General features: G+C 41.6%; 1 protein-coding gene across 13 annotated transcripts in view; it reads left to right on the top strand.

Annotated features, from left to right (window-relative positions):
• Nucleotides 1–26,283, top strand: part of Nrg1 (neuregulin 1) — a 1,129,183-nt gene that overhangs the window by 902,627 nt on the left and 200,273 nt on the right. For 3 of the 13 annotated variants that reach the window (XM_045158423.1, XM_045158422.1, XM_004666943.3), the window contains exon 1: nt 11,486–11,669. The exons of the other annotated variants lie outside the window; for them this stretch is intronic. In XM_045158423.1, coding sequence (XP_045014358.1) covers nt 11,573–11,669 — 97 coding nt within the window. In that variant the 5' untranslated portion in view covers nt 11,486–11,572. Of the gene's footprint in view, nt 1–11,485; nt 11,670–26,283 lie in introns of those variants that run through there. 13 annotated transcript variants of the gene reach the window in all.

Raw genomic sequence — 26,283 nt, 5'->3', positions numbered from 1 at the left:
GTGTGAAACACACAGTGAATGGTTCTGTTTGGAAATCTCAAGAAAATGAAGTTGACCAAAGTAAGTTTTAAAGCTGGATGTGGTGGTGCACTCCTTTAATCCCAGCATTTAGGAGGCAGAAATAGGAAAATGGCCCTGAATTAAGGCCAGCCTGGGACTATAGAGTGAGTTCCAGGTTAGCCTGGGCTAGAGGGAGACTTTACCTGAAAAACAAGCAAGCAGACAAAAAGTGAGTTTTAAGTTGAATGGAGTAGAAATCTTCCAGGCAAAAACAGGGAAGGATATAAGAGGAAGGAAAAGAGAAAAAAAAAAAAGAAAGAAAGAAAATCAGATTGTTACATAAAAGTAACAATATGTGCAATTTGGTGCAGGCAACAAATACCAAATGCATAGGAGAAGACAGAAGGAGACTGAGTATGTATGCCTGGCATGGTTGTGACAACTGTTTTCTATAGAGAAGTTTCAGCTTTATAGAGTTAGGATTCCAATAAAGATATTACACTCAGGAGTGACAAGATAATAACTGTATTTTAGGAGATTAACTCCAGTGGTGGGAGGAAGAATAGCTGGGTGTGAGAACTGAAACCAAAGCAGTAAAAGGAGAACTTACAGGTACCTTCAAAGAATGTCAAATGAGACCCAGACCTGGGGAGAAGCAGAGGAGATAAGAAATGAAAATGAAGGCCAAGGTGCTGCTGCAGTGAGTGCCCTGGGGCCAGGGAACCCAGTGGTTTGGATTAGGCCAGAAAAGGAGAGTATAAGGAGATAAATGAAGATGGCCCCTAGTTCCTGTGTTCACCTGAATCTAGCCCTTTTATGGGGAGCAGGATAGGAATTAAAGAGCTGTTTTTGAGGTGCCTTTAGTTTGGGGAACTTGGAAATAGAAGCTTGGAGTCCAGACAAAGTTTAGCGTGCTAAACACACATTTGTGAATGAGCATTTGAGATAGTGTGGGGGGTGGCTTTTTAAAGAATTATCATATTGGAAGAAAATAATTTTAAATATCAATCCATGGTAAGATAGGTAGAATTAAAAACAAAAAAAAAATACTTAGAAAATAACCAAAAGAACATTTTTGAAGATTTATCACTATGAATCCCTGGGAAGAAGTGGGAGGGTCAAGGATGAGTATACATCAATGTCCTCTAGGAGTGAGGAAGTCTGAATGCATTTCTTCTGATGTTTGAGCAGCATTTTGGTGGGGAGTTAGAGAGAGGGTGGGTTGATTCCCTGGGGATAAAAGAGAAGGAACTAAGACTGGTTGGCAGTGAAAGGAAAGAAGGGATCAAGGATGTTTTCCTGCAATGGGTGGTGGTGCACACCTTTAAGCCCAGAACTCAGGAGGCTTCAGAAGTAAGAGGATCATCCTGAATTTGGAGCCCTGCTGATACTGCATAGTGAATTCTAGGTCAACCTAGGCTAAGAGTAAAACCCTACCTAGAATCCCATTTCCTCCCCACCCCAAGTAAAAACAGAAAAGTTCTTAGGCAAAAGAGGAAAAAGAAATTAAAATATATATATTTTTTAAAGTTCACATAGTAAGTTAAGTTTAGTATACTCGCATAGAAACTACAGCTTTAGTACCCACCATAAACACACACTATTATAACCCTAGTATCTGCTTATTACCATGAAAATAAAGATGATTTCCATATCATTCTCTCACCCTATCTGTTAGAAAAACATCGACAACAACAGATACAGAAGGTCTTGTTATCCAAATAAGAGGATGCTATCGAATTGAAAAGTAATTTTTCTTCCCCTCTTCAAAGGCAGGGCTAGTTTGGGTCAATCTCAAAGATATTAGTCTAAGCAGGACTAAAATGCTGTTCAGGTTATGGGTATAATTGCTTTATGTGGCCCCACACTCTCCAGTTCAATCAGGGATCAAATAGAAGTCACTTACATATGCTAACTCAGGACATATTCTTGGGTACTCAGTTAAATATTTCAGAATTGAATATCCGCAGAATTTCTGTGGGCCCTCAAAGAATTCTTTGGATTGGATAAGACTAGAAGTAAGATTAGACTTCTAGAACTCCGTGCATCATTTATGTTCATAGCCTACATATTTAATTCACTGTGAAAGTGCTTGCCCTATCATACACAAATCCCCCAAACAGGGGTTTGATCCCTAGCTAGCACAAAAACAACAACAACAAAAAGGTAGTTTCCATCTTGTACTTTTGGGAAAGAGTTGGAAGAATCCCAGTCTTTATGATTAAGCAGAAAAGGCAGCATTTTCCATAAGAATATAATCTTCTGCATGATTCTGCATGAGTTATTTTTTAGAGGTTCATTTGGTTTCTGTCAAGTTGGTTAGTTGTTCTGCTAAATCATCTTTGAAAGATAGCTTGCCTTCTTGAGTTGTTAATACTTGTGAAATTCTTTTCCCAAAAGAATGAAGATTGAAAGACATGCATAGTTTTAACACACACACATACACAAGAATCCTCAAACATATAGTGTGTTGAAAGTTGGACTGTTGCAGAGTAAACTGACTTCCAGGCCTTGATCCAGGCTGGAGATGACTGGAACATTCTAATGAGAAGTTCAATTTTGGCTCTCAACTTGACAGAAACATCCTGAGTCAAGTCAGGGATATGAAGTGCTGACCATACTGTAGGGTCATTTTATAAAGAGTTAGTAAGAAACTTAGAATTATGAATGAAACAAGATAAAAGAAATGTGGTATTTTCACATGCCTGCATTGGGGACTGAATACTGTGGGTCAGCACTTGCTTCCATGTCTCCCAGATATCCTAACGATATGATGAAGTGGTTTCCTATTATTTGCTTTGAAAGTGATTCCTACCAGGTGTTTCTTAAGAAATATACAGAAAATAATTGACTTGATAGATGCCTCACATTATTCAAATATTCGACATCCTAATTTATCACTCATAACATTTAATTTATATTTTAGTAGAATTATGAAGTTAGCAGGAGTAAATGTTTTCCCCACCATAAGGAAAGTGTGTTTCAGAGGAATGATGTTAACTGGAGAGGATCTTGTGGTTGCCTTTTAAGCACCATAAAAGCATCTAAGTTTTTTCCTGGCATTAAAACAATAAAATATGAGCCTCAAGAATGCATGGAGAAATTCTTTATATTTGCTGGGTGAATATGGGAGGTTGGAAAACAGCAGATATTGGAGGACTTAACTTTAGCCTCCAAGATCATTCCAAGGCGACTACTGGGTGCAACTTGATTAAGCATGTCAGCAAGGCTGTGTTTGCAGATTTTCTTTTGCTATCACCATTAGAACAGTGTTTCTAAAATTCAGCTTCTTTAGGGGTCACTCTTACACTTTGTAACAGTCCAAGAGAGTAAATGAAGCCAATAAAATACTATCTACAGATTAAAACTCAGAAAAGGGCTGGAGAGATGGCTTATCAGTTAAGGCACTTGCCTGTGAAGCCTAAGGACCCAGGTTCAATTCTCCAGGTCCCACATGAGCCAGAAGTACACAATGGAACATGCATCTGGAGTTTATTTTCAGTGGCTAGAAACTCTGGAAATCCTATTCTTTCTCTCTCTCTCTCTCTGTCACTATTTCGGTGTCTAATAAATAAAAGTAAATGGGGGGAAAAAATCTCAGAAAGACAATTTAGGAAGAAATATTCTCAATAATTTAGAGAAACTCGTGAGAGAATATGCCAAGGAGTCATGATTTTTATTTTATAGTTTGCTTTTACACCAACTATTTTGTTTCTATTTTTATGTATTTGAGAGATAGAAAGAGCCAGGTAGAAAGATTAGGCACACCAGGGTCTCCAGATGCTGTGAACGAACTCTAGATGCATGCACCATCTTGTGCATCTGGTTTCAGTGGGGCCTGGGAAATTGAACCTGTGCCCTTTTGATTTGCAGGCAAGTGCCATAACCACTAAGACATCTCTCCAGCTTTGTAGTTTGCTTTTAGAAGGGTTGTTTTGAAGATCACAATAAATTCAAGCCCACCTTAGGCTACAGAGTGATTTTCAGGTCAGTCTGGATTAGAGTAAAACCAATCTTGACACAGAAACAAACAAACAAAAAACTTGTTTTGCTAAGGATGTAGTTGAGTGGTAGAGGGCTTGCCTAGCATGTGCAAGGTATTGAGTAACGTGTCTAGAAGAGTAAGTAAATAAAATATCAATTAATTAATTAATCCATGGCTTATTCAAATAGAAGTTAATACCCCAAAGTGTCATACTTGATGTTATAACTGTCATTTACAAATCTGAGCAAATAAATACATATACATGGTGTGCTTTAGTCTTATGTACATAGTGTTTTACAGTTTTATGTATATATGAAAGTAATTCTACTATCTTTACTGGTTCGCTGACAAACTATTATTGGCTAAGGTAAGACACATATAGTGTTAGACATTTAAAAATGAACACAAGTTTTAAAAATATTTTAATTTATTTATTCAGGAAGGAGGAAGGGAGAGAGGGAGAAAGAGAGAGAGAGAGAATGAATGAATATGGGTACACCAGGGCTTATAGCCTCTGCAGATGAACTCCAGACACACGTGCCACCTTGTGCTTCTGGCTTAAATGAGTCCTGGGGAATCAAACCTGGGTCCTTAGGCTTTGCAGGCAAGCATCTTAACTGCTACGCCATCTTTCCAGTCCATGAACATGAGTTTGTATCCATAAAGAGATTCATATCCAGTAGGAACAGGTGATTGTAAAATGCTTCACAAAATTATTACAAACTCAGACAACTGTGATGATGGAGATGCAGAAAGTATAATGGTAGGTTGAAATAGGATGAGCTGAAACCATTTGGAAAGACAATAAAAAGTGTTTCCAGGGCTTTATCCCTCTTGCCGTCTCATGGGCAAGAACTCTTTATAGTACCTCCTCTTAAACTAATGAAATTTCTTTAAACTTAAAAAAAAAAAAAAGTGTTTCCAAGCAAAGGAATTCAGTTGAGACCTGAACAATAACAGATTTAGGCAGAATGTGGCCATTGTGTGGCCATCCAGGCCAAAGAAAAATGCAAAAGCAGGAAAGAACAGCAAGCTTGCTTCTAGGGGCATGCTGCAAGCAGTCCTCAGTGCATGCAGTGAGACAAGGTAGATTTAAGCTTGCTTGTCAGGGCAGTCCTCCTACTTCTGCCTCCCAAGGGCTGGGGCTAAAGGCATAGGCCACCACACTAGGCTCATACAGTTTTTTTTTTTTTTTAATATTTATATTTTTATTTATTTATTTGAGAGAGAGAGAGAGAGAAAGAGAGAGAGAGAGAAAGATGTAGATAGAAAATGGGTGCTCAGGCCTCCAGCTATCGCAAACAAACTCCAGATGCATGTGCCCCCTTGTGCGTCTGGCTGACGTGGGTCCTGGGGAGTTGAAACTGGGTCCTTTGGCTTTGCAGGGAAACGCTTTAATGGCTAAGCCATCTCTCCAGCTTGCTCATACAGTTTTTTTTTTGTTGATTTTTTTTTTTTTTTTTCGAGGTAGGGTCTCACTCTGGCTCAGGCTGACCTGGAATTCACTATGTTGTCTCAGGGTGGCCTTGAACTGTTGGTGATCCTCCTGCCTCTGCCTCTCGAGTGCTGGGATTAAAGGCGTGTGCCACCACCCCCGGCACAGTCATACAGCTTTTGAGTTGATTCTAGTTAGTAGTTCTTTAAATTTATTCATGTGTCTTCATTAATGTCAACTTTATCACCAATATTTTTCAAAAAAATAATCTTGTTTTAAAAAAATTAAATTTGTGTATGTTCAAGTTTATTTTAAACGTATTTGGTCACAGCAACAAGGAATTTTTTTTTTTTTTTTTTTGGTTTGTTGAGGTAGGGTTTCACTCTAGCTCAGGCTGACCTGGAATTTACTATGTAGTCTCAGCATGGCCTTGAACTCATGGCAATCCTCCTACCTCTGCCTCCCAAGTGCTGGGATTAAAGGTGTGCACCACCATGCCCAACTGGAAAGTAATTATTATGTCCTACCACCTGATATTCCCACCAATGTATTTGGCCAATGCCTTGAATTGTGTTGCTTGGTTCTGTAACTATAAACATGTCTTGAAACAGCTTAGGATGGGGAATGGCATGAATAAAAGCAATGAAAAGGGCCGTTTGCAGTCAGATGCCCCCCCCCCCCGCATAAACTTTTTTGAAAATACAAATATAGAAATTTATTTGTAGAATTTTAAATTAAGTTCCCATTACTGTCAATAATGAACAATATTGAGCCTAGCATGGTGGTACACTCGAGAGGCAGCGGTAAGATGATCACAGCGCTCTGAGAGGCAGAGGTAGGAAGACTGCTGTGAGTTCAAGGCCTGCCTGATACTACAGAGTGGGTTGATCAAGATCCTACCTCAAAAAACAAACAAACAAACAACAACAACAACAACAAAAAGAACAAGAAAGGAAAATAAAAATTGTAGTGTGTAGTGGTCCATAGCTGGCCTTCTTTAAGCTGTCATGTTATAGATGATACACATTTTGCCTTTTTTTTCTCAAGGTGCTCATGTATTATTTTTAAGTCTTTATTTTCTTTTCAAAAATTTTTTATTAACAACTTCCATGATTATAAAAAATACCCCATGGTAATGTCCTCCCTCCCCCCACTTTCCCCTTTGAAACTCCATTCTCCATCATATCTCCTCCTCCTCTCAATCAGACTCTCTTTGATTTTGATGACATGATCTTTTCTTTTCTTTTTTTCTGTTTTTTCAAGGTAGGTTCTCACTCTAGCCCAGGCTGACCTGGAATTCACTATGGAGTCTCAGGGTGGCCTCGAACTCCCAGCAATCCTCCTATCTCTGCCTCCCTAGTGCTGGATTAAAGGGGTGCACCACCACACCCGGCTAATGTTTTTCTCCTATTATGATGGTCTTGTGTAGGTAGTGTCAGGCAATGTGGGGTCAAATTTTGTTTATTTTTATTTATTTATTTGAGAGTGACAAACAGAGAGAGAAAGAGGCAGATAGAAAGAGAATGGATGGGCCTCCAACCACTGCAAAGGAACTCCAAATGCATGTGCCATCTTGTGCATATGGCTTACATGAGTCCTGGGGAATAGAGCCTAGAACCAGGGTCCATAGGCTCCACAGGCAAATGTTTAGCTGCTAAGCCATCTCTCCAGTGCTCAAGTCTGTATTTTCTACTGGACATGTTCACAGGTTGACATGCCACTTGAGAACTGATATGCCCTACATGGTACATGCTCTAGGAATTGAATAGTGTACAACCAATTAATTATACCACAAACACATAGCATTGCTAAATGATTCAATTGAGGTTCATATTATATATTTCTTAAACATTGATTTACTTATTTATATTCATAAACAGAGAGAGATGAAAAAGAGGAGAGAGAGAATGCCAGGGCTTCTTGCTGCTGCAAATGAAATTGAGGCACATGGCCACTTTGTGTATTTGGGTTTATGTGGAAACTGTGGAATTAAATCCAAGCCATCAGGCTTTGCAAGCAAGCACCTTTATCCACTGAGCTATCTCTCCAGCTCCCTCATTTTATATTTTTTATTTAACTAAATCAATTACCTGATTACAATATTATAATTTGTACCAGTAACAGTTATTGTCTTATTGAGACAAAACATCCAACCAAATGCAGTTTATGTAAGCAAAAGATTTATTTCTGGCTTAAAGTTTCTAGAGGAAGTTTCATTGACAGAAAAAAAAAAAAAAAAAGACATAGCAGGAAAAGACAGCCAGTCCTCACATCTCCACAGCAGCAGGGAGGAAGTAGAAAGAGTTGTACTGGCAAGCAGGACTGGACTGCAAAATCCCAAGGCCTGCCCCAGGTAAATATACCTTCTCCAGCAAGGATCCACCTCCCAAAGGAGCCACCAGCTGAGGATTAAATATGAAGTTTAATCACAAATGAGGCAATGGAGACATTTACATTCAAACCACCACATCAATACCAGGCTGGTTTCAAATTCATGGCAATCCATCTGCCTCAGTGTAACAAAAGCTGGGATTACTGGCACAGGGCCACCACATCCATTTATATCTCTATCTGTATATATAATTTTCATGTATAGTACATACAGTATGTGCTGGTGGTGGTAGTGGTGTGTGCGTGTTTGTGTGCGTGTGCGTGCATGTGTCTGTGCAAATGCACTTGCAGGCATGCAGAGGAGAACGTCAGGTGTCTTTCGTCTATCACTCATCTACATAGTTCCTTGAGTTGCAATCTCATGCTGAATGTGAAGCTGCAGATTTTGCAAGCTTCAGTGATTCTCTGGTTTCTGCTTCCCATAGGACTGGAGTTACAGACGTGCATGGCTATGCCCAGCTGTTTACATGGGTCCTAGGGAACTGAACTCAGGTGGTCTCAGGCCCCCATACTTACAGCAAGTGCTCTTACCCACTGAGCCATCTCCCCATCTCTCTCCCTCCCCCCCCCTCTCTCTCTCTATATATATATACACACATATATCTATATCTATATCTATCTATCTATATATATACATATTTTAAAGAAATTTTGACTGGGGAGGCAGAAGTAGGAGGGCCTGGGACTACAGAGTGAGTTCCAGGTCAGCCTGGGCTAGAGTGAGAAACTACCTCAAAAAAAACAAAAACAAATAAAAAAGCCATTTTGGGGTAATCTTTCAGCTGGTTGTAATAACATAATAAAATGAACTCCTTAGAAATTAACCAAGAAAAAAAAATATTTAAACAATACATTTAGGAAAAAAAAAAAAAAAGTCTTTTGGACCTTGCCATGGACTTGCTGACAATTCAACTGCAGTTGACAGCTTAAATAGGACCCCAGAAGCTGGTCAGTTCTAGGAAGCCAACTTTGTCATGTGATTACCAGTTTGCTATCTTTATTTAAAGAAAGTTCCTTAGATGCTTTTTGCAACTTTTGTCCTTTTTCACACTATCTTCGCACCCCCCCATGTCATTAAGCCAAGTAAAAAATGGTCACTCAATGCTAATATATACTTCTGCTTTTCCTTATATCATCCATCCCTCACCCCTGCACTTTCCACAGGAAAGCCCCTGCCATGCATTATTCTACAGGTACTAGAATGTCGGTCATCTTGTCTTGGTCATCTCAGTTTTGGAAGACTGTCAACTATCTCCATAAATTCAAGCAAACAGAAAATTGTCACACCATTGTAGACTTATCCTTTAACCTCATGGGACACATTGCCATTAACTAGTAATAGTGTGCTATGGGGCCTGGAGAGATTGCTCAGTGGTTAAGGTGCTTGCTTGCAAAGCCTAAGGACCCAGGTTCGGTTCCCTGGTACCCATGAATGCCACATGCATCTGTTCCTTTGCAGGGCTCGAGGCCCTGGCATGCCCATTCGCTGTCCCTGTCTCTCTTTCTCTGTCTTGGTCCTTTATCTCTCTCTCTCTGCTTGCAAATATATAATAATAAAGTGTTCTGTGAAGTAACATATCTAGACCCAGGTGAGACTGGATGATAGCATTGCCACAGGCACGGGATTTTGCTACCTTTCTTTATTTGGGAAGATGTAATTTTTTTTTTCTAAAGTACAAAATAAATTTTGCTGTAAGGCTTTCAATTCTGAAATGGCGGTGTTGAATCAATCGCTCAAGGTGAGTGTACACAGAGCTCACACTCCGTCTGACATCCTTGAGGTAAAGATCCTTGTGAGACGATTTGATTTCTGCATTGTGGAGCTTGCTGTCCCTTGCTTGTTGAGCAGTGGCCCCTCCTGGGAAAGTGGCATCATTTCAGCCAACACCTAGTCCCTCTCCATTCTCCCTACCTGTGGACTACTGCTTACTGTGGACACTTAGTCACACTTTCCTCTGGTTTGGCTGTCTGTATGACTCAGTTTAATTCCCAAGTCACGTTTATTCAAAGGTGATCAAGATATTTAGATAACCAACGATTTAAAAATGAACGAATGGTGGCGAAATTGCTATCTTTTCACAATTAAGCCCACAAGGAGGAGTTTTGAGTCTTAGTCCGGGGCAAATTAAACTACAATAACATGATTTGGATACTTTTTAAATGACTGCTTTTGTCCCCTTCCCTTTTGTCCCGCCTACCTTTGAAGAGGGCCCGCAGGATTTCACCTTAATTTAAACCATGTCCACTAGAGAACTCAGAGAAGGCTGCAGGTAGGCAAAGAGTCAGTGGTTATCATTAACCCCAGGAAACACAAAAGCGGGAGCCAGTCACTTTGAAAGTGGGGTAGATTTAAGACTAGGGATGGTCCCCTCGCCGCTTGTTGACTTGAGAGACTTGCCAGCCTGCAAGGACCGTCCAAGCCAGCCACACCGTGGTGTGACCAGGAGGAGGGTCTCTACGTGGATTCTGGCGCATTCCGTTCTACGGCTTACCCTGGCCTTTGACTTTTGTCCTTTGCATCAGTGTTTCAATGTTTTCTTGGTTTCACTGCTCTTTAGACTTCTCCACCAGAGGGAGGATGGACCGGGAAAGGAGTAGGTTTCCCTGCCTTGGAAAGTTCAGTCCTGGAGAACTCGCACTAATGAATCCTTCACTCTACCCTCCTCACTCGCTTCTCCACTCGCGAACAGAGCCACAGCTGTTGCAGAAATGTTAGTCACTGATTCCCGCGGATCGCGGCCTTTCAGACCCTTTGGGAACTAAACGGTCGTGAGGAGGGTGCTTTTGGGAAGCGTGGAGATGGGAACTGCAGCCCGCACTTAACCGAACGCATGCAGCAGAGCGCGCAGCTCGGGGCGCAGAGGTGCCAGTGCGCCAACCAGGTCCGGGAGCCCGTCCCGAGTCCCTCCCGCACCTCACCTGCCAAGAGGGGCTTCCCCTGAGTGCGGCCGGCGAGACCCCGGCACCCTTGTGGGAAAAGCACCCAGGCCCCCTCCATGCCCCCGAGTTCCACCAGACCCTGGGATGGAGGCCAGGCCCGGTGTGCCAGACCTGTTCTCCGTTTCGGTACCCGTTTACAGGGTCGGACCAGCTGCGGAGAGCGGGCCGCGCGGGTTTCTTTTCAGGCCTCCCGGGCCGCTCTGCTGCGTCCCGGGCGGCGACCTCGCAGCTTCCAGCGACCCCTGCCGGGAGCTCAGAGCAGCCGCGGCCCCCCGCGCGCCCGCGGGCTGGCCGGGGAAGAAAGGGGCTGAGCCGGAGCGGCGGGCCCAGGCTCCTCCCGGTGGCGTGTCCGCCCCTCGGGGTGGGGGTGTGGTGGGGAGAGGGAGGGGGCGCGGCGGGCAGGGCGAGGGGAGGCGCCACCGGCAACCTGCGGGCGGGCGGTGGGTGGCTGCGGGCAATAGAAAAGGGCCGGCGAGGAGTTTTCCCCAAACTTGTCCAACTCAGGGCCGCGCGGACGGCAGCAGCGGAGCGGCGGCCCGGACGGTGATCGCCTCTCCCTCCTCGGGCTGCGAGGCCACCCGGCAGCCAGGCGCCCGCGCCCCCGGGCCACCCAGGGGCCCCGCGCCCCGAGCGTCCCAGCCCGTGCGAAGTGCGTCCAGGTGGCCGGGACCGCGTCCCCACCGCGCCCCGCAGCCCTGCCGCGCGGTCTCCCCTCCCTCCGGGGACGAGCTTTGCTCCGCGCCGACCCCAGCCCGGGGATCAAACTTGTCGCACAACTGCGCCCAGACGCGTCCCGGCAGAGCGCTCACTTTTCCGGCGAGATGTCGGAGCGCAAGGAGAGCAGAGGCAAGGGGAAGGGCAAGAAGAAGGAGCGCGGCTCTAAGAAGCCCGCGCCCGCCGACGGCGACCTGAGCCCAGGTAAGTGGGCAGGCGGCCGCGTCCCTCGGTCCCCGCCGCCTCGCCGGGGCCCGTCCGCCCGTCCCTCGCCACGCGCCCCTGCCGAGGGTCGTCCGCCGACGCGGGCGGCGCCTCCCGTGCGAGTCACGCCGGTCACCTGGCAGGTCCCGCCGGCGCGCTGTGAGCGTGGCCGTCCCCGCAGCTCCCGCCCCGGTCCTCCCGCGCGGGGCTGAGACGTGACACGGCCCCGGACCCGCGCGGACGGCCGAGCCCAGCCCCGCGCGGGCCGGGAGTGCGACCTGGGTGCGGGCTGGGAGCCGGGGTGGTGCGCGAGACCCGGCTGCCCTCTAGCGAGAAGAGCGGGAACCGGTCTCCCTGCCGGTGCCTGGACGGGAAGAGCGTGGCGGGGACGGAGCCGCGTGGGCAATGGGACGCCGGTGTTGTGGGCGGAGGGAATCGGGCAGTCCCGGCGCGCGGCGAAGGTGGAAGTTCACCGATTCCCTTCCGCGATAGGAAGCCCAGAGCAGCTGGGAGGGATTCCTAAAGGTCAGCGAAGCAGATAAAGCCCAGCTCAGTGCCAAGATCCAGGTTGGCTCCAGTACGTGCTGCAGACTTTTGCTTTAGTCTCTTTGATAAACATGCTTAGTTTACCCTCTCTCCCTGGAGATGGTAGAAAGCAACAGTTTACCTGAATTTTTGACCTTTTCGCTTGCCAGCTAATACACACAATGAAAAGGTTTGCAAACAAATCTTTCGTTCTCTCATCAGAACGTAATGTGAATGACGTGTTACCATAATTCTAAGAGAGGCCAATGCTTTAGATGTTGCCCTGGACAGACGAGGCATCTCTCTCTGTCTCTGTCTCTCTCTCTGGTATTATCTCTGTGCTCATAAACAAGTAAGTGAAGTAGATGATTAAAGGGGCCACGGGCCTTTCCCCACTTCTACATGTCTCAACTTTCACTTGATCTGGGTACCTCCAGTTTCTTACAGCACCATCCAACACACATATTACGAAGCCTTCTGGGGAATTAATTGAACAACGCTTGGACTCTGACTAAAGAAGATAAGAAGTATTTGTTTCTTGCAGGAAGAAAACAAACCACATTTGTTTAGTACTTTTATTGGAATCAGAACCTGGGTTATTGGCAGAGTCCCCAAGCAAGGTTTTGAGCAAAACAGAAATTGAACAGAGAGTAATTGTTTAGCCACTGGACATTCATGCGGCAGCAAAGAATAAGATCAGGTTTGTCTTAGTTACCTCACATTAGCCCTTGTGGCAGTCATTTTTCTGATTTCCCCCTATATTGTGGAGGAAGAAGGTAGCATTTTATTCAACATAATGTGACAGAGAGCTGGGGTGGCAGCCTCTGTAAGTGACTGTAGTGTTCTAAGTGTCTTGAAGAGATCTCAGCCTCAACAAATACTTATTTAGTCAGAGCCCAAATGTTGTTCAATTCATTCCCCAGAAGGCTTCGTGATATGTGTGTTGAGCGATGCTGTAAGAAACTGGAGGTACCCAGATCAACCAAGACTGCACAAGGTGGAAAGAACTTCTTGTTTTCCTTGTCATCACTGGCTTTTTGCTGTTGCCTTTGGCAACTTCAGCATGTATGGCCTGTCTTCCTGAATGGTCTGATGAATTAAGGAAGGCATGTGGTCTGAGTAGCATCCTCTTAAACAACAGGTTTGCATCTTACCAAGGGTTCATTGCTGTACCACAACATGACAGTTCAGAGGAAGGCAGGGTTCCATGGGGGTGAGGTTGGGAGGTAGTAGGCAGGCACTCTGCAGTCCTCATTGACTCAGTGGGCAGCTGTCTTGCATGTCTTGGCACAGAGTTCGAGAGCTTCCTCTGTGGCTCTTGGTCATCTTTCTAGACCCATGGCTGTGACTCCCTGTAAACCAGACAGGATGGTGTGACTGGACTTCCCAGAAAAATATGGATGAACTCATCTCTAGGCTACTTTTCCGTACATTTGTATAATTTCATGGGTAGGCAGGCAGCTTTTCCCTATCCAGGGTACCTTGTACTTAGTCCAACAGATTTAGAATATTGATTTGTTTTGCAAAGAATGGCCAACCTGAAATCTGCTTTATGTACAAGGACATGATATTGGATATTCCTGCTCTGGGATTACTGCCTTTGTCATTTTTCGTATAACAGACATAATACCCTTTCCTTATCTGAAAGGGACCTGGAGCTACTAGCCACCATGAGTTGTGGGAGAAGCCCACACTCAATCTTTTATTTTCCCACTCTGTAGGTTTCAGGCATACTCAAAGTAATGACCCCAAGTAGCCATAACTAGAGCATTCTATGGTCAGCCAGCCAAATTCGAATCTGTGAGGACAGCCGTCTCTCCTGAATTGCTCCTGTGTTGGTGCCCTACAGCACCCATGCTTAAAAAGTCCCATGCTTAAAAAGTCAGAAGTATGTGTGTCCTCCGTGGTGCATATGCAAAACAAGCCTCCCAGGGCATGCTGTGATATTCCTCAGGATAGCCCTGGGGAGACCTTGTGAGGGCGCTTTGCCGCTCAGTCCCACTGTGCACTCTGTTATATGCATTAGCATAAACACATCTGTTGAAGGGAATCTTCAGGGACAACAAAACTTTTTTAAACTGTCATATGACATGTATGCTTGATATGATATAAATGGCTGTTTCATAGCATCTGCATTTTTATATAATTAATTGAATATTGAATTGCACACTGTTAGGCTGCAGATGTTCAGCAGAATTATCTATTCCATAAGAGTGGCTCTAGTTGGTCTCAAGCCCAAAGGGTCACTGATTCCTCATCTTTGCACAAAATAAGAAACATCAGCACAATCCAGGGCTCTGTGTCACAGCTCAATGTACCAAGGGTCTTGTAATGTCCTGAGCCTTCTGCATGTTTTCTGTCATAGCTCCATGTACCAAGGGTCCTATAATGTCCTGAGAACTTCTGCATATTGGACCTCCCAGATCCTGCCTCTTGCTGATGTTGTCAGCTCAGCACTTTTTCTATAGAAGCCTGAATTACCAAACTGCAGCTTTCTTTTGTTTTATTTTTTGTTAGTTGATATTTGACTCCAAGCTTTCCTTATGTTCCTTTGTTGATACATGTTTTTGTTTTTTTTTTTTAAATCTCTGTAATGGAGTCATTTTGTTATTCTTGTTGTTCTTAAGTGACAGGAGCAGTGTCATTATCACACCCAGCCACACTTAGAACACTTGTGTCACTCTGTGCCTGGCAGAAGGGGCATTTGGGTTAGAGCTGGTGGATGAATTGAGGAACCCAACTGGGTAGAAGCAGGCTATAGCCCCCAGACGACATTGCCCACTTAGTTCTTTAACATCTTAGAGTGCTTGTAAACATTCTTGCATATAAAGTACTCTGTCATTAATGGGGCAGCCTGCATTACAGGACCTGGAGGAATGTCCAGTGATCTGTTTCACCCTGGCTGCTTGTAACCACTTATGTTGATAACTATGAAAAACATTAAAGGTTATTTGCCGAATGAAATAGGACTTCTCATGAATTGCTAAAATAGTGGGGGAAATGGAGGTGTGGAGGACAATTGGATACTGTTTTCTTGTATACACAATGATAAAAGTAAAGTATTGGAAAGAACAGAAGAAAAAATAAAATAAAATATATTTGCATGTCATTTGTATATATACAATATCACAATAGTGGGCTAGTATGCTAACAGTAAATAGCTTTCCAATATCCTGAACGCTTTTCTATTCATAGAAAGGGATATTACTGTTTGCCAATTTCTTCCCATGTTCTGATCCAGAAAATAGAACAAACACATGGATTGCATATTTTACAACTTCATTTTTTTTTTTTTTTCGAGGTAGGGTCTCACTGTAGCCCAGGCTCATCTGGAATTCACTAGGAGTCTCAGGGTGGCCTCGAACTCACAGTGATCCTCCTATCTCTGCCTCCCAAGTGCTGGGATTAAAGGCATGCGCCACCACGCCCTGCACAACTTCATTTTTTTTTTAAAGAAAATATGTTTGTGTCTCAATATTAGGCAGCATGACACTTTCTAACTATAAAGTGAAAAACATTAATCTTTCTGTACCTATTTTTTCTTTTTGTAAAATGGGTATAAAAATTGTGCTATACTTACAGTGCCAACCCTGAGTGTGGACAGTATGACCCTTGGGAAGCAGCTTGATATTGCCCAGCAGCTAGTAGTTACCCAGGAAGTAGAGGCTTATCAAATTAAAGAATGAAATGTTCATATCACTGACAAGACAAAATTTTCAAAAGTACATTTTTATGGTAAGAAACTCCCAGTGCTGATTTTAGATTAGAGTATCTAGTATGTTTTACCTGTAAAAGAGGATAGTGGGTAACTATATCAGATTTCCTAACTGCATATGTGGATGAGACCAGTGTTGAACTCAATCTAAATACTGAAAGTAGAGTAAGGTGCAACAGAATGTTACCTGGCAGAAGAATGTGGAGGTTTCAAGCTACAGAATTTTGAAACAAGACTCCTTTTCTGGCCACACTTAGGTCTCTGCTTAACCTCCCTGTGTGGTATAGAACTTGTCATCTTCTCTTTGGGGACTGGTATAAAATACAGCCATTGAAAACCAAGTTGTGCCTCAATTTGCCCTTTTTTATCTTTGTGTCAGGATCAGCAGTGCATGCCAGGGAAGTTCAGAGGATCACACGCAGGTGTTTCTAAGCATAAGCAAATAGTTAAACAAATAAGCAAAAAACATGCCATAAATCCATATTTCTTACTGTTTTCTTTCCTCCTCCCCTCTTACTAGAATGGTTGTACATAATATTTAATGTTCTGGGAGTGCGATGAATTTTTACCAAATTAGTGTTCTGTTGGTTTTCTCAAAGTAACAAGTTAAAGTACTGATTGCTTATTAAGAAAGAAGAAAACACATCATGTCAATATTTTGGGTGAATTATTTTATCTTATCAAAGGAAATGCATAGACTTCTGATAATTTAGTAAACCTTAGAGCTTTCCCTTTGACAAATAGAAAAAGAAAACATTAAATCAGTTATGATTGACTTAGAACTGGTCTTATTTCAACCAAAGGAATATGTCTACCAAAGGCAAGTAAAATTTCCCAAAAGAACAAGTGATATTTTGGATTCATCCTAATTCTGTTCATGCCTGCATGAATTTTGATAGACTTAATAAAGAAGCAAGCTAGCTACCAAAATACCAATAGATGTCAGTGTTTGTTGCTTTAGAAATGAGGCATTTGGGGAAAAACAAACAGCTTAATCTCTTTCATTTTAATATGCATGAAACTAGCTACTAGTAAAAAGTTGAATGAATAATACACACTATATAACCTTGTTTATAAAATTGAATTTTATGGGGAAATATCACATCCACCTCTTCCAAACACAACAAAATGCATTTACATTAAATTTCCTTAAAGAATTCATAATGTAGTCAGAAAACTTGCTAAGCAGTGCTTTTGGAAAATGAATTAACAAAATTCATTGTAACTTTTTTGCACATTGCTTTTCTTTTGCATCTAAACTATAAGCTATGTCTGTTTCTCATGTCACAGTAATTACAATGGGAAGAACAGTTTCCAGTCCACCTCAGGAAAGATCTGTGCTGGTCAGTCTGTGCCAGCAGAGATGTCAGTTTCTCCCTTCTTACTCTCTAAATCACACCTTTCTTTGGCCTCCAGAGGGTGCTCCAAGAGCATCACACTGCTACTTCCCAAAGGGTCACTTCATCTTTCCTTTCTAAGTTTTGCCTTATTCTGGGCAATCTACTAACAGGAATGGTGTCTTCACAAGTTAGGTACCTCTAACGGACTTTTTTCAAGCCTGGTTTCATTAAGACTTCTCAGTGAGAGTATTCTGGAATGTCATTAGGTGATGTGTGGCTGTTGGCTTGCCAGTGTGTATTGGTCAGATTAATATTCAATAGTATTTTTCTCCAGAAAACTAAGAGCCTTTCAGGAGTTTCCTGTCCAGTTAAATGTAGGTGGTATGCATAAAGTGGGTTTTTTTTTTGTATTTAAATGTTTCACTTTGGCTTTGGAAAGTTATATAAGAAAGCACCAAAACTAAATTAGTTTTTGCCAACACATTTGTTTCTAAGTTCTTCATATCATGAGGTTTCTTCAGCCTCTGGTTGTCCTGTTTAAGATACTTAATATTTTGAAAATAGTACTTACAGTGCCATATCACCTCTGTTAGCTTATACTCCTTCACATCTTCATTTCCCACTGTTTTACTCTTCTCCCCCTTTGGGAAGTGTAAGAATGCCCAAGAGCAGTGGTCCCTGCCTCTGGGCTGGGAAATTAACTTTGCAGTTATGACTTAGCAATACATTCTCTGCTCTCCACAGTGTCCAGGATATTCCATGTCCAACTTCAAGTGGGCAGGGGTTGCCTCCCCTGGAAAGCTAAGGAGCTTCAGTGTCACTGATGCTGGAGTCAAAGAATGGTTTCTGAGGCTGAACATGGGCTTTTATAAATCATGCCTGATAATTGTCAGTGTCACAGGGTTTAATGTTTGGGATTTCTTTGGTAATTTGAATTTTGCATTATATATTATTATTATTGTTATTGTTGTAATTATTATTTGGTTTGTGGAGATAGGGTTTCACTCTAGTCCATGCTGACCTGGAATTCACTCTAGTCTCAGGCTATTCTTGAATTCACAGTTAGTTCAAGAATAGCCTGAGACTTCAGCCTTCTCACTGTTGGGATTAAAGGCATGTTCCACCATGCCCAACATTGATATATTATATTAAACATGATATCATGGATTCTTGTAAGATAAAAGAAATGTGGCCAGGGAGTGATTGTAGCACTGTTTTTTTCTTCAGTCAGTGGATGTGCTCATATGATGCTCACAAGGTGAGTGTAGCATAAAATCAGAGAGCTGCAGCAAATACCATTGTTCAATTTGGAGAAAAAACGTGGCAAATTTTACCTAAGCGATATACCTTTCATTTTTATTTGGCATATTACCACATAGTTTTATAATATAGCTTATCTGTAAGATTTCCTGTTTTGGATTTGTTGAGGTAGGGTCTTTCTTTCTTACCCAGGCTGATCTGGAATTCGCTACGTAGTCTCAGGGTGGCCTCAAACTCATAGTGATTCACCTACCTTTGCTTCCCAGTTACTGGGTTTAAAGGCGTGAGCCATGACACCTAGCTCTGCAAGATTTCTAAATAGTAATTACAGAGCTGTGAGTCTGTAATGTTGATGACTGTTGAATAAATACTGGTTTTATTTTATTGAATAATATGTAAACCCCCAAATTCTCTTTATTCACTTTTATACTATTTTATCAATCAACTTAAGTCTACCTTCCTTTCTTCCTTCCTTCTTTCCTTCCTTCCTTCCTTCTCTCCTTCCCTCCCTCCTTCCTTCCCTCCCTTCTTTCCCCCTTTCTCCTCTCCTCTCCTTTCCTTTCCTTTCCTTTCCTTTCCTTTCCTTTCCTTTCCTTTCCTTTCCTTTCCTTTCCTTTCCTTTCCTTTCCTTTCCTTTCCTTTCCTTTCCTTTCCTTTCCTTTCCTTTCCCTCCCTCCCTCTCTTCTTTCTTTCCTTCTTTCCTTTTTCCTTCCTTCCTTTTTTTTTTTTTTGAGGCAGGATCTCTCTAATTTAGTCTGATTTGGAACTCTGTAGCCCAGGCTGACCACAAACTCATGGTAACCCTCCTACCTCTGCCTCCCGAGTGCTGTAATTAAAGGTGTGCATCATGATGTCTGGCTTCACTGTTCTCATAGTTTTAATAGTTGAGAACTTTACTGTCAAATGAAAAGGCATCTCCTCATGCTTACAGATTTTTATAGACTTTACAGATGGCTGTATTCATGGAGTTAAACTTTAGGTAAAGCATTACTAAAGTGTATGCTTTCAGATTATAATTTATATCGTTGTAACATATGCCACAATTTTAGATACCTAAGTTACATTTTTAAAGTCCAGCAAATCTTTTTTATTATTCTATAGTGAATCTAAAGTCACCCATTATGATGAATGTCTAAATTTCAATTTCAAATGATATTTTTCCATAAAAAGTACGTTTTACATTATGGTAGAATATTTTAAATATTGAATGACTCTGAATTTGAAAGTTGAAATTTCCACATATTTTACCACTTTCTTAAACAATTTTTTTTGAGGTAGAGTCTCACTCTAGCCTAGGCTGACCTAAAACTCACGCTATAGTCCCAGGCTGGCCATGAACTCACAGTCATTGTCCTGCTTCGGCCTCCTGAGTGCTGAGATTAAATGTGTGCACCCCCATGCCCAGCTTAATGACTTTCTCTGAAAAATATATTTCAGGGCTGGAGAGTTGGCTTAGTGGTTAAGTGCTTGCCTATGAAGCCTAAGGACCCCAGTTCAAGGCTCAATTCCCCAGGACCCACGTTAGTCAGATGCACAAGGGTGCACACGCATCTGGAGTTCATTTGCAGTGGCTGGAAGCCCTGGCACACCCATTCTCTCTCTTGCTCTCTGCCTCTTTCTCTCTGTCTCTCTCTCTCTGTCACTCTCAAATAAATAAATAAAAATTTTAAAAAAGATTAAAAATATATATTTCAATTTTATTAGAGGTAAATTTTAAAACATCATTCTTAAAAAATTTCTCTTTTAAGAAGTCCCCAAATTTTATAGTTCAAAGGTTGTGTTTTGGGAGCTGTTTTGCATGCCATTTAAATTTTAGAAATTTTCACTTGACCACATTAATAGGAAGCCACACTTACATCAAGCCCCTGAGAAAGACCTCACAAAATCAGAGTAGAAAAATGAACGTGATGAGCACTAAGTAGACAGTTAAATGGAAACTCATGCCCATCATGGTAGCTTTCTCCTTACTGAAGTGTCATGCAGTGTTTACAACATGTGTATGTATTGGGTGTCAGGTTCTTTCTTTTCTCAAGTTTATCAGTACTTAGAAACAGTTGTCTTTAGCATGTTGTTTCCAGTTGTCTCTGAGCAAGGCTCTTCTACCCGGCCTCATCTGGCTTGGTTCCTTGGGTTTCCTGTAGAACCCCAGGACAATAAGAGACAGGTCACTTGCTTTTAACAGTTGAGAAAGGAATAGGCTATAAGATAAGAGAAGTGATCTTTGAAATGCACAGAATAAATTAGCACCTACCACGTGAATGTTGGTATTGTATTTAACATGATTTACTTATACTTTCTTGGTGAGCCCTTGTCTTTGTTCTTTCTCCTCCACCTGCCTCTGGACTGGGAAATCGGGTTTGTAGTTACAAGTCCGCCATACATTCTGTGCTTCATTTCTATATTCATGCAGGACATAAAGCCAGAGCCTGCAGAGTAGGCTGGCAGATATTTGTCCCTTGAAGGACTTGTCGTCAGTCTAGTAAATAGATACTATTCTGTGCAGATATATCAAACATCTTTTTGAAGTTTTCTGTATTATCTAGCAGCAGAATGATAGAGTAGTACTGTATTAGTACTAATCTCAAGATTTCATTGTTTAAATTTTGAAATTTTGATTATACTAAGTACTTTAAATTGTTTTTAAACAGATGGCAGATTTTTATTAATAGTTACAATTTCAGTAATACTGAAAATTGTTGTCATCTATTTCTGGGAAAACATTGAAAGCTCATATATTATCCCCTGTAGGATTAACGCAAATACATAACATAGATTGTGATTACAATTTGTTTCAGTGAGGTCACTTTGCTGTGTGCTTGGAATTGTCCCTGGGGGAACTGCTCATGCATTATCCATTTTGGGAAGGAGTTTTACTTATAGGAATTATGGAAATGAGCTGGTGGGTTTGTCATAAGTAAACCAATTATTTGGATACTGAATTGAATGGTAAATGAAATACATGATTTTCCATATATTAAACAATAGAAATGGGAGACTTAATGTCTTGAAGATGTTTTTAAAACATGTTGATTACATTGTGTTTTCCCGGTTGCTCTAAAGTTGACAGGAAGGAAAAGTATCTGTAGAAATGCTTACTATATTTTGATATTTGGAAAGAAATAATGGAGTTTTAAGTGTTGTATATATTCTATTTACTGCCCATCAAATGAACTATGACCCACTTGCAGAAGTCAGGAAAGACAGATATTATTCTCTTTCTCCAGTAATGAGGAGAGGCTGAGGAAAGTGGAGGGGAAAACGCTGCCTCACTGTCCTCCCAGATCCAATCCATACAAGACCTTCTGTAGCCAAAAGAGCCTCTAAATGGAGCAGTGCATGAGCAAAACAGCAGACAAACAACAACAGCAACAAAATAAAACAAAACAAAAAAAAAAAAAAAACACCTGCAGTAGGCTACCAGTTACAGAATATGGCTATAGTCTGCAAGGAAAAGATGATTCAGGGCTGGTCTCTTACCTCTAACCAAGACAGGCTGACCACATTCTGCCTCATGAATTAGTGATGGAAAGATAGGACAAAGCCACTGTTTGGTAATAAAACACTAGTATGATATAAATTCTCAGGAGGCACAGAAGCCAGAGGGGCATTGCCCTTATCTCACTGGAACAGGAAAAAACAAGGTGTCTATGCTCCTAACATCACAGGTGGGGCAGAGAGAGAGGGGGAGAGAGAGAGAGAGAGAGAGACTTAGAGAGAGGAGAGAGAGAAGGGAAGGGAAGGGAAGGGAAGGGAAGGGAAGAAAAGGGAAGAAAAGAAAAGAAAAGAAAAGAAGAAAAGAAAAGAAGAGAAGAGAGCCATAAAAAACATTGGACGATCCTGGTGTCATTTTAGACATGTGGTCTGACAAAACAAGTGTCAACTTGAACATATATGCTCAGTTGGTAAGCATGTTTGTGAAATTTAACAGCTAGGTGGCACAGGTCCTTGGTAACCGCTACAGGCTGATCAAAAGAGCAGTTTACTCAGGAGGCAGTGGTGGGAGGATTGCTCTGAGTTCAAGGCCACCCTGAGACTACATAGTGAATTCTAGGCCAGCTTGGGCTAGAGTGAGACCATACCTTGAAAAACCAAACCAAAACAAAACAAATTAAAAAAAAAAGAGCAGTTTGTTCACCCTAGCTTATCTTGATTCTTACATGAATTCATAGAGAAAAATAAGATACCCAGTGTTTTGCTAGTAATATTAATATGATTGCTAAGTATGAAAATGCCTGACAGAGACTCAGAATCTAATATTTGATTATACCTACAACAGTTTCTTGTTGAAAACTTCCTTGACAAGCAAAGACTGTATCACCCTAGAATTGGCATGGATTGTGACAATTTGCAATTCAAAGCATCTTTCTTAAGTGACTGATGGTAGAAGTTTATTTCGGGTTACTCTAAGAAATAGGTGGGAAATAATGCATGTTGTTCTACATGTCTTAGGTTGCAGTACTAAATTTGTACACGCTTTTTTATGGTTATAGGGTTCCTTTTCAATTAATTTCAAAAGGTAAGGACAGATCTGGGAGTGTAGCTCAGTGGTAGAGCACTTGCTTGCCTAGCCTGGGCAACTCTCTAGCGATTACCCAGTATCAGATATCAAACATATTAATTATTATATTTAAAATCGATTAAAGCTACATTTTAAGGAAGTAAATTGACTTTCTGTGGGGTTGCGTTTGTAATTATTCATTGAAATAGTATTTCAGGAGTGAGTATAGATACTAAGTTAATCAATTGAACATTTAAAAATGTATATAAATAGGTAATATTTCTGTATTTGTTTCACTTTTATAATACAGAAAATATGCTCTATTTTATAAATTTTTATATGTTGATTTGAATTTGCAGACAGAATGAGCAGCTCTTGATTGCCTTTTGTTTGTTTTTGTTTTTGTTTTAATTTTTAGAAATGAGCCACTGTTCCCATCCAGAATTTTTTTTTTAAATACTTTATTTAGTTGGCTGAGAAAGAGGGAGAGAGAGAGAGAGAGAATGGGTGTATCAGGGCCTCCAGCCACTGCAAACGAGCTCCAGACGCGTGTGCCCCCTTGTGCGTCTGGCTGATGTGGGTCCTAGGGAGTCAAACCTGGGTCCTTTGGTTTTGTAGGCAAATGCCTTAATTGCTAAGCCATGCCTCCAGCTCCCCAATCCAGAATTTTTTTTATTATTGTTTTTGGTTTTTTTGAGATAGGGTCTCACTCTAGTCTAGGCAGACCTAGAATTCACTATGTAGTCTCAGGGTGGCCTTGAACTAACAGAGTTCCTTTTACTTCTGTGCTGGGGTTAAAGGTGTATGCCACCACACCTGGCTCAGAAGAACTTTTCAATGGTTACATATACACACTTTAGCTTCCTGAATCTCCAGTCTTTAGTAGAGGCTGCGGTCTCCTCAAAGGCAAGTCTTTCCTATACATACATATATTACCACCAGGTCACCATGATGCTGAGGACATAGGCTTACTCTTATGCATGTATTCAGTACTGGGTATGGAACTATTACTGATTTTCTTCAAGCAAGTCCTTAGCTATGGAAAACAATTTAGCAAGTGTGTCACTCTCAATCAATGAAGAAGTAGGGTACAGATTGCCAGGACTGATGATACGTGGATTTGCTCCTAAATTCATTGTTTTTTATTCATTATTTTTGACATTGATTTTGCACTGTTTATTTTAAAGCTCTCAGCCAATATTAATCAGCGCTTAATTATTCATAATAATGAATTGTATAGTCTAAAATTCTTGCTCATCCTAAAATTTTTGTAGCATTCTCTATTAATTACATAGAAACAATTAAGAAGTTGGAATTAAGCATTCCATTTAAACAGCTATTTTGACCACTGCCTGCATATGACATTTGCTATGTTGTCAGTTTGCTATATACAAATAGCATCATTCCCAGTTTGGCAACAAAAACAGTATTGATATTAGTGACATCCTAGCGATGAAGGCTGTACATTAGGGTTGAGAAGAATAATAGTGTTAAGAGTTGGAAAGATCATCTCAAAGGTCATCTTCTTGAATTACATTTTCTTAAATAAAAATATCTTAAGGTTCAGTAAGAAACAACATTAATGCCAGAACTAGAACCCAGGCCTCAGATTCCAGGGTAGAGATTTTATTTTATTTTTTTTTTAATTTTTTTTGTTTATTTTTATTTATTTATTTGAGAGTGACAGAGAGAGAGAGAGAAAGAGGCAGAGAGAGAGAATGGGCACGCCAGGGATTCCAGCCTCTGCAAACGAACTCCAGATGCGTGCGCCCCCTTGTGGCACCTGGCTAACGTGGGTCCTGGGGAATTGAGCCTCGAACCGGGGTCCTCAGGCTTCACAGGCAAGCGCTTAACCGCTAAGCCATCTCTCCAGCCCAGAGAGAGAGAGATTTTATTTATTTATTACTTTTATTAACAACTTCCATGATTATAAACAATATCCCATGGTAATGCCCTCATCCACTCCACCTTCCCCTTTGAAACTCCATTTTCTATCATATTTCCACTTCCTCCCAATCAGTCTCTTATTTTGATGTCATCATCTTTTCCTCCTATTATGATGGTCTTATGTAGGTAGTGTCAGGCACTGTGAGGTCATGGATATCCAGGCCATTTTGTGTCTAGAGGAGCACGTTGTAAGGAGTCCAGGGTAGAAATTTTAATAAAGATGTTATGATACTACACTCTCAACTCCAAGGCCAGAGCCATATTTGACCAGGTTCACTTTTCTGGTGGTTTGGGCGTTTTGGCTTCTGTGCCATCAAAGAGCAGCTTGGGGGATATGTTTGGTAATTTACTTTGGTGGCTGTAATATGTTTTTTTAATATTTTACTTTTACTTATTTGACAGGGAAAGGAAAAGAGAGAAAGAATGGGTGTGCCAGGACCTCCAGCTACTGCTAATTAACTCCAGACATGTGCGCCCCCTTGTGCATATGGCTAACATGGGTCCTAGGGAATTGAACCTGAGTCCTTTGGCTTTGCAGGCAAATGCCTTAACCACTAAGCAATCCCTCCAGCCTGGTTGTAATATATTTAATTTAGCCAAACTTATATATTTTTTTTCTCTATTGCAGTGCCTTATATAATAGGGCTAATAAGTTTTGTCTGGCAAGAAGGCCAATCAATTCATGGCGTGGAAGATGTTAATAGTTGTCTGTGTGTGTGTGTGTTTTAAATAAGAATTCCTATATGATGTCAGTGTGAGCTGTCTTTAGTGCTCTGAAACCTTTTTGTTGTTGTTGTTGTTTTCCGAGGTAGGGTCTTACTCTGGTCCAGGCTGACCTGGAATTCACTATGTAGTCTCAGGGTGGCCTCGAACTCACGGGGATTCTCTTACCTCTTCCTCCCGAGTGCTGGGATTAAAAGCGTGCGCCACCACACCCAGCTTTTTTTTTTTTTTTTTTTTTTTTTGGCATCAGTCAGTTAATGCAGGAGATGCTAAGAATGAGAAAGCTCTTGAGTCTTCTCCGGGGACACTTCATAGAATTCATGTCCATGCCAAGAAAGATCAAGAATACTTGTGCCTTGACAGCTGCTCTGAGACATGAAGTCACTCTCCTACATCTGTTTGCCACTGGTCACTAATTCCAGTGACATTTTACCATAGGTCAGAGGGCTCAAACTCTATCATTAAATGTTGGAAAAAAAATATTTGCAAGGTGGAAAGTCAATTTGCATTGGGGGATTCATTTATACTTATTTACTTAGAGAGTTAGGAAGAGAAACCCAGTAAGAATGAGAACTGTGGGGTGGAGAGATGGTTTAGTGATTAAGG

The sequence above is a fragment of the Jaculus jaculus genome, chromosome 9 (genome assembly GCF_020740685.1).
Source record: "Jaculus jaculus isolate mJacJac1 chromosome 9, mJacJac1.mat.Y.cur, whole genome shotgun sequence".
NCBI classification, from domain to species: Eukaryota; Metazoa; Chordata; class Mammalia; order Rodentia; family Dipodidae; genus Jaculus; species Jaculus jaculus.
The sequence above is the reverse complement of the archived record's forward strand: the minus strand, read 5'-3'. Positions and strand labels throughout refer to the sequence as shown.